Genomic DNA, 12095 nt, shown 5'->3' with positions numbered 1-12095 from the left:
TTGTTATAAAGAATAATTGATTGAAGACTATTAATGCCTGTACTTTATGCTTCATTTTTGGATTGGTTTTTCTAGTGCTAGCTACTGCTAATAGAAATCACTGCAGTTTTGGAATACATTGTGTTTGTTACTGAGTGAATAAACAGTGACTGTCATATAATAAAAAACTCAACAAATTTTGATTATTTTCTTGATTTGTTTTTTAAGATTTGTTCCAAATAAACAACTGTCTCAATCAACAAATAGCTCTATTAATGTACTGTGTTAATTTAAGTTTAATAATTAAGCTGTTATATAATAAGAAACCTTTATCTGGATAGGATAGAAATCATTTACCTGTTTATAATTCCAGTTATTTTAATGTGGAAAAACTTAAAAAATCCTAAAAATTTGATCTTGAATGATTTTTGATTATAGGCATGAATTGTTTCACATTCTAGCTTCTCATTAAAATTTTTAGAATTAAACTGTCCATTCCTTTAAAAAGAAAAATTTTATTTATATTATATACCAACTTACATATATATTTGATTATAATATTAAATGAAAGTAGCATATTTTGTAATGCCACTTCATTTGTTACCAAGTATTATTATAATTATATAATATTATATTATTATACAGTTGTGTATTTGTATATTGTATTTACTTATTATTTATGTAAAGTGCATAATTGTATTAAAATAATTAAAGATCCTTTCATTATGATTATGGTAGGAACTTACCATATGCAGGCTCAGCACGAGATTTCAGATTTACACAATTGGTGAGCAAAAAATAAAACTGTTGTGTATGCACCTAGTTGTGACAGTAAAAACAAAAAATACATAAAATAAAAATTCATAATTGCATGCTAATCCACACCACTTTTTAAAAGTGCACGTAGTCTGACATCCTCTCACTCAGTCATGATCATTTTCATTTTGGAAATGCATTACTATGACTTATTTCTTTGTACAATCTTATATCATCTAATACTTGCTGAGAAAAAAACTGCATTGAACAAATGTTTTCAACCTGTTAATATAGGCCATCTGTAAAGTACTTAATTTTAGTATCTTAGGAAACTGACTATAATTACGGTCGGTGAAACTTCCGTTAACCTAACGGGTACTTTACGCGGATTCAAGATTAGTTTGCCAGGCCTGGGCTTTTAAGCGTGCACCGAAAAATTAGTAATAATAACGACAAATATCAAGTCAGATCAAAAGTTCAAATATATTTAATTAGCAACTAGAACGTACTACGTACAAATATCAATAATTCCAAACAAAATTTATTAACGAAAATCAACAAGTCAACCCGACAATAAACTTAGCTACTTAGCTTAACTTAATAGTAATTCCCCTTTGAAATTCGACAAATCAAATACTTAGAAACTATGAACAAAATCTCTTACTAATTAAACGTCTATCCGTCACCTCACTATACGAAGAAAACTATTTCCTCAATCCTTTCGATATCGTCAAATCGTCAATCGAACTCCTCTTTAACACCTTGGATCGTCCAATTATCAATCTGGACTTCTATCAGAAAATACTTCGCTTTCGAATCTACCTCGCTCTCACAGTCGCCTCGATTTGGAATTCACCTCGGTTTGGAACTCACCTCTCCTTCTTCGGTTAACGTACGGGTTTTATACTGTGAGGTGACGTCACACTTGAGCTGGGTTACTCCTCTTATTTACATACTTAGTTGCTAACATCAACTTTCTGTTCTGGCAGCTTTAAGTTTCCGACAAAGCTTATAAACTGTTTACAAAATATTTATCATAATTTTCTGGGATGTTTAAGACGGTTTATCAAGTATTTCTCTACTAGTGATTGTGGGGACTCCCCCTCCATTTTTTTTTCTCTGTGGACTGTTACTTCCGCCAGGCAGCGCAAGTGCGCAAGATGTTTCCTACTGCGCTTATTTCTCCGTGAGTTGTTTTATCTTCATTTTTCATTACTAACAAGAGAGTGGTGGGGAACCTTCGTCCTAAATAAACATAAGCCCCAAACAAAAGATAATAAAACAGAAATAATAATAAAATAAAAATAACGTTCGGACTCAGTTCCTTACACATCTTCAGGTATTGAAGTCCGGTTTTAAATGTTTGAGTTAAAATTTGAATTCAAAACCTGAAAATAGCATATGTTAACAGACTGAAAACATTTATTCAATAAACAATTTTTCCTCAATAAGCATTAGGTGGTATAGTAAGTCTGTAGTCTCTTTCTGCTGAGTGCACTTTGTTTCTTTGTTTTGCTTTAAACACTGGCACTTGAATTCCTCTTTGTGTGGAGTTTTCACTTGTAACATTTCTTGTCTGCATGATATCAATGCTTTTTTGAGTTTTATTTATGCCAATTACTTGGATTCAAAATGCAAGGTAGTGATGCTGGTAGTTCAGACAAGCCAAAGAAAAGCTGCAAAGTGCCTACTTTAGAGGAAAAAAAATTAAACTTTTATATTTAGTGAGAAAAGAAATATGTCTGTTTCTAAAACATCTTTAAAATTTATTATGATTTACAGTATTATGCTATTTATTTTTAATATAATATTTATTTGGCAAGTTAATATAGGAAATACTTAATAATTAGTAGAGTTTGCTATTTTATGTGAACTTCTGCTTATGCAAAAGGTCTTGAAACATATTGGTTGCATATAGTGGGATTCTACTTATGTAGTTTGGAAACACTGTAATTACTTTATTCTAATAATGTGTGTATTTTAAAACATTAATTAGGATTGGTTGATACAGCAGTAAAGACAGCAGAAACAGGATATATGCAGAGACGTCTTGTAAAAGTAAGGAAGATGTTATAAACTAAATTTTGTTTTACAAAATTTATAGTTTTATTTTACAAAAATTTCATAATTTACAATTTTTCAATTTTTATCTATGAGACAATTATAGTCATAGACTCAAGAAACAGATTATTTAAACTTTATCAAATCTATTTACAAATAGAATTTAATCTAACCAGGAATTGATTCCTATAGATAAAAATTTTAAAATGCTATATTTATTTGTACTAGTATTATATTATCAATTACTTCATACTACATTTGATAAATTAAATTACAGTCATTAGAAGATTTATGCTCCCACTATGATATGACAGTTCGAAATTCTATTGGCGATATTGTACAGTTTGTTTATGGTGGGGATGGTCTTGATCCAGCTGCTATGGAAGGAAAGGACAAACCTGTAGATTTTCGACGTGTTTTAGAATTAGTAAAAGTAAGTTTTCATCATTTAATTTTTTATTCAGGTTATAGTTTTTTAAAATAAATATTAAAATTTTTTAAAACTATTATTTAATATTACAACAACTAATTAATTGCAGTGTATAAAAAAAATTCTAAAAGCTATATATTCTGAAATAATAAATGTAGAAACTAATTTTTATTATCTGAAAATGATTCATTTTAATTTTAAGTTTGTATAAAATTAAGTGACCAACTTTTTTACAATGAAAAGGAGGACAGAAATAAATTGAAGGAAAAATATTGTAAATAAAAGAAACATTTTATTCATTGCAACAATAATACACTATAATAATCTCTACTGCATGCATATATGTCATGTCGTGTTTTGGTAAGAAGTAAATAAAGCCACTTGTGTGCAGTGTTCTCTCTTGTTTCTCTTGCTGAGCACATGCATCTCAATTGCATCTTCGTGCACTGTACCGAGCCTTGATGAATCGTCATGTCAAATACAAACACATCATGTCATATCACATGCAATGGATTGGCTTGCAATCGATTGAATACAGAGATTTACAGATTAGTCTTCAAATATTGAAAAGGAGGACATGTAGGAGGACACTTTTTGAGGAGGACAGAACTTACAAAAGAAGGACTGTCCTCCCTAAAGGAGAACGATTATATTTAATTAAATGATTATATTTATTTTTTATTTGATTTTTTTATTGTTTTATTAATATATTACAGTTAGTTTCCCTGTTAATAGTTGAAATATATAAATAAAATAAGTAATAAAAACTGTTATTAATGAAGACAAGAATATTACATATGGGGTATAATTAAATTTATTTCATCTAAAATCTTATGATGAATGGAATGTAGTAAAATTTGTAAAGTATTTTTCTACATACTATACAGAAAACAGCTTTACAAAAAAATTGTAAATTTTGTCATTAGGAAAGTGAGTTTGTATTTCATACTATCTGCATTTAATTTATTTTATAAATGTTCCTAAATTACTTAATTAAATCAGATCTTTCACCATCCAGTGAAACCTTTACTTGTATGTATGTATGTATATATAGTACAGAATGTAACATTATTACTTTAATAATTCATTTTAAAACCATTCTATAATTTGGTTAATTTGCCAGTTAAATTGATTTCTGTATATTTATACAATGTTAATATATATGAATACAGAGCTTAATTGTTAATCTTGTATGCACAAGTACATATAATTGTCATTTTATTTGCATTAATATGTTACAGGTTGATCACCATTTTCCTGACATACTTGGTTCCAAAGCCTTTGTTGGTCCAATTTTGCTGGACCGACCAACAATGCATAATGATACCTCAATAGTATATCCTGAACACTAACTATATTCTTTCCATGTTTCCAAAGCACTATTGAGCTATTTGAAACTTGAATTAGAAATATATTAAATATGGAATTGTGTTTACACTATTTCACTGATGCTTAAATTCTTTGTATATTAAAATGCATTGAGAAATAAACAATTTTAGAAGACAAGAAGTCAGTGGAGATGGTTAGTGGAGAAGTTTTAGAAATAAAGAACACTTAGATTTATAAAAAGAAATTGAAGAATGCTATGGTTCCTATTGAAAGATAACTTATATCTTTCTTACATTTATCCTTAACAATGACTTCTAAGTGAAATGAGAAAAGTCACACAAAATACAAAAGTCACCAGTAACTGTAGTGTCATAAGGACTGTCTACATCAGTGGTTTCCAAAGAGGGCACTATTGCCCCCAGGGGCCTGTAGTAGCACCCATCCCAGGGAGTAAATCTATGGGAGCAAAAAGAAGCAAGGGGCACTGGAAGCAGGACCAAACAGTGGCCATAGGCAAGGGTTATAGTTACTGACAACCTTTCCCTTTCCTCTGTTAAAACAGATAAGAAGAAACTTTGTATTTAATGGTTTCCAGATGTTGACAACAATGTACAGTAAGGACGCAAAGTATGAGGGTCATAGAAACCTTTTCTAAGAATATATCCAGGCCTTTCTCACAAGGAAAAAATGGGTTGGGGACATTGGGTGTAAGTTTATGGAAGCAAAGGGCAGTGATTCAAAAAATTTGGGAATCACTGGTCCACACTATAGTTGCTGATGAATATATGCTAACATGCAGCAGTGTAACTAGGCTCTGAAGGACTTCATAATACCAAAGATCTCTGGAGGGCTGGGAATCCCCATGCTCCTTGAATGTTTTCAAAATTTATATTAATATTAAGTTTAAATACAAGCAACAAGATGTTAAAGTTTTCATGTTGCTGGTATTTAAACTTTAAATTGAAACATTATTCTTTGAAAAGTTCTTTTTGTTTGATTTAAAAGTGAGAAGTCTAAATAGCTAGGAAAAAGTACCTTTTATGTGTATTTTTGCATTATTTTATGGCTAATTTAATAAAAATGTTGCATTTGTTAAAATTGTGTTTTTAGTAATTTATGCAGAAAGATCTTTTAATTAAAACTGCATGCTAAAGTATTGTTAGATAAATCTTACAAATATTAATGTCTTATTCATTTTTTAAATGGTTTTGAAAATATACATGGTAGTAATAATAATAATAATAATAATAATAAACAAAATTATAAAATTTTATTACATTTAATAAAGAAATTATACTTTCTTCATACTGGACTTAAGCTAAAACATCTGCAACTTGCTTTACTATCTATGTTACAATTGAATATAAGCAAGCTGCCTGACAGTGTCAACCTATTTCTTCCACTAATCTTAATAATGTCTAAAACCTTTAATTAAATGCACTATTTGGTAAAAAATAAAAAATCAATTTTAGAATTTATAAATTTCTACATACAATAAACTACATTTTCACCCATCCCAGTGAGTAAACCTATGGGAGCAAAAAGAAGCAAGGGGCACTGGAAGCAGGACCAAACAGTGGCCATAAGCAAGGGTTTTAGTTACAACCTTTCCCTTTCTTCTGAATCCCTTTCTTCAGTGAATGAAGCCACCATTATCAATATATATAATATATTGATAATGGTGGTTAAAAAAATAAGTTTTATTTATTAAAATGTGAGTAACTTTTATAGAAATAGCTTTCAGTTTAACAGTAAATTAACTGAAAAGTTTTATGTAACAAGAGAACAAGCATCATCAAATTACAACAAATGATTAAGATTTTATTGAATTTATTAAAAAATTACCAGTAAAATGATGGAAATTTTTATTGTTTGGTATCATAATTTCTATTTTTTTTTAATATGAAAATATTTTTCTTTACAGGCTAGATACCCAAGCCCCGAGGAAGCTCCACTAGATGAAAGAATGGTTCAACGTTTAGCAACTGAAATTTTAGAAAGTAAAAGTTACAAATTATGTGGAGATGTTTTCAAAGAAGAATTGAAGTAATGTCATTACATATATTTGTTATTTTTATGAATCTGAAAGAAATCATTACTAAATATTATAATGATAATTTTTATATATTTTATATTTATCAGTATTTTTTTATTGTAATCATTAGTCATTTGAATTTGCTTGTTACATTTGATTGTTATAGTTAATTTAATTTTTATCTAACTAATTGAATTTTAAATCTATTAAATCACCAAATTAGTTACTTGTGTTAATTGTTAAAACTTCAAATATTAATTTTTTAAAATATAATTTATTGATAATTTGATTTTGTTCTGGTATAGTTGATTCTATAAAACATAATTTAATCTAAAACAAGTAATAAAACAAAAAAATTTTTTGTAAGAATCTGTAGAAAATATATCATGGTGTGAACAACCTAAACATTTTGTATAAACATTCTGTTTATTTTTTACAGTTAAAAATAATAACTGTATTTTATAGACAACAACGAGTAAAAATATTGTGCGGATGGTAATAAATTAAGTTAATATCATATGTTCATTATATTTTATTTAACAGGATTCATTACATTTAATATTGCATGAAATTTATCTATTAAACTATATTCTGATTAACAACTAATTATGAAGTTAATATAAATTGTGCAAAATGATAATAGATGTGGAGTAGAAACTAATTTTCTAGACTTAATATAGTATAGTATTTGCTTTTGAAATCTAAACTACTGTGATTGGTTCTTACTGAAATTTTACTTTCCATAAATTTTACTTTCCATAAATTTTACTTTCATATTCATATCTCATCTGATACCACAATACAAAATTTCTGCATTTTCACACCATTTTGCCATTTGAATGTCACTATCCAATCCTTTTTATATCACCACCATAAAGCAACTGAAAATCTTGAGGACAAATTTTACCTAAATCTCTACAAATTTAAAGCTATTTGCAAAAAAGTACTTTATTACAATTAATGTTTTTAATGTTTATTTACACATTTGTATTTATTTATTTATTTATTTATTTTTTTAATTCTATGATTTTTACAAAAAATACCCTTATGTAAAAACCAGATAACCGGAGTGGTTAGTATTCGGGTCGCAAACGTTTTCGTAGCCTCGTCTAGGCTCTTCTTCAGGCTTTGTAGTAATAAATCTACGCCGATCATTGAATTTCGAATACATTCCTTTTGGAAAGAACCATGTTTCGAATTCCGTTACGTGAAAATGTTCCAACATATTTTTTGGAATTCGAAACACGAACATTCCAACATATTTCGAATTTGAAATATGTTGGAACGTTTTCACATGATGGAATTCGAAACACGGTTCTTTCCAAAAGGAATATATTCGAAATTCAATGATCGGCGTAGATTTATTACTACAAAGCCTGAAGAAGAGCCTAGACGAGGCTACGAAAACATTTGCGATCCGAATACTAACCACTCCGGTTATCTGGTTTTTACGTAAGTGTATTTTTTGTATGAATTTCCAGTGTGTAAAGAAGATTGAGTCTATGATTTTTAACTGGGTATGTTAGCTAACTGTTGTCTGGGGAGGTACTTATTGTCTACAAGACATCACTTTTTTTCTTTGTAAATAAATAAATAACTAGTATTTTTCAAATATGATGGCAACTTACATTATTCTCATTATTTAATTTTTTGAGAAACGCAGAGTAAATTTTTTCATATTTAATTTATAAATTTAACTACCATAATTTCCTTAGGAGCTATATACCCTGCATCAGCATATATTTTGAAAAAAATTGCTAAAATGAAAATTTAAAATGTTCTGTACTTCCATACCTTGAAAGTGCCATTGAAAACATGTCACCTGACTTTCCCAAAAGATTTTTTTTCTTGTTTATTTTATTTTATTTCTGTTAGAAATTTATTTTCTTTATTGAAAAATGCCTCGATACTGTGTATATGAAAAGTGTAGTTGTATATACAGTAGAGCATCGTTTATCCAAAAGCTGATCAACCGAAACATCGGTTAACCAAAAGTGTTCCAGTCAGACTGTCATGCTGAATCAAACGTTTTTTATACTAGATTAACTTCCAAAATATAATTTTTATGTTTTCATATTTTTCAATATATTTATTTTGTACAAAATAAAGAAATAATTTTTAACGATACAGTAGCCACGATTATTATTTTAAAAAATTTACGTTAGGCTTAACATTGACGAAAATTCAACACGTAGCGACATGCAATGGAGAAAAATTTTAACATGGGATAGGTTAATATATTTTTTCGTACATAATTGGTTATTCGAAAAATCAGTTATCCGAATTGTTTCAGATAATCGATGCTCTACTGTATATATATATATAAACATTCCAAAGCCTGTTGTATTAATATTAAATCAAACAATCTCCATAATTAATCAGGTTATTTTTTTGCTATAATTAATAATTGTATTAATTATAGCAAAAAAATAGCCCAATTAATTATGGTGATCATTTGTTTTAGAATAATAAATTATTATTTAACTTATTCATACATTAAAAATATTGGATACATATCAAAAATAAAAATAAAAAAATCACATACAGATAAAGTATGTATATACACTAGCTGTTATTTATATTATTTACAGAGAACCTTCCTAATTGAAAGAAAAATTTACTTTTTAACATTTCAAACTTTGTAATTATTTTAAAATGTTGATTTTTATAGGTTGTCAAATTATTTTGATTAATTAAGTTAAATATTATTAATATAAATAAGACATTATTTAATTCATTTACTTTTATTTTATATCTAGAGATTATGTCACTTCATGTGCAGAAAAACTTGAACAAGTAAGAAGAAAATTTGGAATAGATAAAATGAAAAATCCTAAACCGGGTAAATATCTTAAAAAATAGAAATACTGCATATGATAAAATTATGCAATATCATATTACTACAATAATTAACAGTAGGAAAGAATACATTTTGTATTGCTCTCTATGCATGAGTTTATTTAGAGAAAAGAAATTAAATCCACAAGCCACATGCCAGAATAAAATAAATATGCCAAGAAGAAAATTAATGGCCCAAGAACAGGGCATATTTCAATTTTCTGCATAGAGTCATTTTAAGTAATATTACTTTTTTATGTAATAGTTCATATGGGCTTATATGTCTAATAGCTGTGTAAATATGTAAATAATTTAACTAGTTACATTTTCAAAATCCGTATTGGTTTTCTAACAGATTCATTAATTTTCTCCTGAGCCCACTATGGCTTGAAAAAACTGTTCATTTGCACAAGAACAACTCCAAATGTAGGCAAATGGGGTATTCACATTTTGTTGCTGAGCAAAAAAGTTTCAGAGGATGTGTGTCAAGCAAAATGTGGCTATTGCATTTGCCTGCTGAACAAAAAGTTTCAGAAGTCCAGAAAAGAAGCTTTAAAAAATTGTTTAATTTTTTTTATTTCTGCACTACTACAATGATAACAGCACAAACCATCATATGATGCCACAAGTCATGTGCCAGCAGAAAATGAACACACATCAATAGAAGTTACGGACCTGAAAAGGAGGCAGAATTTTACACATTGTATTTTTGTGTATATAACAGCATACTCTTACAGATGAGACAAAATTTACATTATACGAGGGCTATTTTTTAAATAAGGTCCATTTGTGAATAAAAGTGAGAATAATGCACAATCACGGCAGTATGCATATGCTTCTGCTCCGAGCAAGCTTGGCGCGCGTTTTGACGCCATTTGCAGCCATATCGTCTGTCTGTATGCTGAGCTGTAAAAGTTTAAAATGTTTAAGAAAATTGAGTCTCCCGCCAACTGTGAGATACGATCTGTTATTCGATTCTTGAATGCAAGAAACTTGGCAGCAGCGGAAATTCACCGTCAGATTTGTGAAGTTTACGGTGATAATGCTATGAGTGACAGTAAAGTTCGAAAATGGGTAAGAATGTTCAAGGATGGGCGAGTTAATGTGCATGATGAGCCACGCCCTGGTCGACCTTCTCTGATTTCTGAAGATTTGGTTCGTGATGTGGATAACAAAATTCGAGAGGACTGACGATTCACGATTTCAATGTTATCAATTGAATTTCCACAGATTTCAAGATCAGTTTTGTATACCATTGTTTCGGAGAAACTGAATTATCGAAAATTGTTTTCTCGGTGCGTTCCAAGACTGCTTTCTGACGATCACAAAACAAAAAGATTAAACAGTGCTTTATCGTTTTGACTCGATACGATCATCCACACAGTCCAGACCTTGCACCCAGTGATTTTCACTTGTTTCGATACTTAAAGGAGTTCCTTGGTGGTCAACATTTCAACGACGAAGGAGAAGTGAAAACTGCAGTCGTGGATTGGGCTTCTTGACAGGTGGCAGATTTCTTTGAAGTCGGAATTCAAAAAATTGTCGAGCGGTATGACAAATGTTTAAACAAAATGGAAATTATGTAGAAAAGTAGATAAAAGTATGTAGAATATAGAAAAAAAATATATTTTAACGATATTTACAGTATTTTCTTCTTATTAAAAAACGGACCTTATTTAAAAAATAGCCCTCGTATTCTGCAAAGTGTCTAAAAAAACTTGCAATTTTTAAAAAACTTTTAGAGTATTGGAAGTGTTTTTTTTATTTTAATTTATTAGTTTATTTTATTTTAGTTTTATATTTTTAATAATGTCACAAAGATGTCACTGAATAGTTATCATATCAGTACATTTACATTATAAGCCAAAATAAGCTCTTATATGTGAGGTATGCTCTTATAAGCAAAGTATGGTGTGTTTTCAAAAATGTGAAAACAAGCAGTTTTCATATATAAAAGCATGCTTTTATTTGTGTTGAAATACAATATGTTAATTTTTATATGTTTTTGTCATAGTGTTCAAGCAATTGGAAAGAATTACAGTAACGCAACTTCAAAAGTTTTTTGATATATGTAAGGAGAAGTATTTAAGAGCAATGTTAGAACCAGGTATGAACTAACTTAAGAACAATTTAAATAATTTAATAATTTGCAAGGCAACAGTTAAAAAAAATAACATATTCCTATTGCAGTATTTAATTACTAAAATTTTAGCTATATTATATATATATATATATATATATAAATTAATAATGTTTTTATTTATTTTAAAAATCTGATGTAAATAAAGATGTAACAGACTAGAGATATTTGTTCTCATTTATTAATCTGGATTGAGTGTGTTTAAAAATAATGTATATGTTGTTTTTAAAATATTATTTTTAATTTTATTTACCAAGAGGCTTTTATTAAAATAGTTTTATAATTAAAACTAATTATAAAACATTAATTGCTTTAAAAGAATATTGTATTGAGTATTCTCCCTACAGTGTTCTAAATAGTTTAATCTTTAACGATTCTTTGATTCTACTTGAGGTATTTTATTACAAATAAAGTATATATACAGAGATCAATACTTTAACTCAAATAAAAACACACTGTATAACTTAACCAATTATATTTTAAATGAAATAATTGGAAAATAAAACATTATATATTTAGCAATTATA

At 28.3% G+C, this 12095-nt stretch overlaps 1 protein-coding gene across 1 annotated transcript in view; it reads left to right on the top strand.

The window, feature by feature from the left end:
* The window catches only part of Polr3A (RNA polymerase III subunit A), a 116565-nt gene that overhangs the window by 62722 nt on the left and 41748 nt on the right, over positions 1-12095 (top strand). Inside the window, exons 25-29 of the mRNA XM_067277302.1 lie at positions 2732-2793; positions 3074-3229; positions 6480-6601; positions 9350-9432; positions 11443-11535. Coding sequence (XP_067133403.1) covers positions 2732-2793; positions 3074-3229; positions 6480-6601; positions 9350-9432; positions 11443-11535 — 516 coding nt within the window. The remainder of the gene's footprint in view (positions 1-2731; positions 2794-3073; positions 3230-6479; positions 6602-9349; positions 9433-11442; positions 11536-12095) is intronic.

Source organism: Centruroides vittatus, unplaced genomic scaffold (assembly GCF_030686945.1).
Source record: "Centruroides vittatus isolate TY-2023 unplaced genomic scaffold, ASM3068694v2 contig_742, whole genome shotgun sequence".
In the NCBI taxonomy this organism is placed as follows: Eukaryota; Metazoa; Arthropoda; class Arachnida; order Scorpiones; family Buthidae; genus Centruroides; species Centruroides vittatus.
This window is presented reverse-complemented; position numbering and strand designations above follow the sequence as displayed.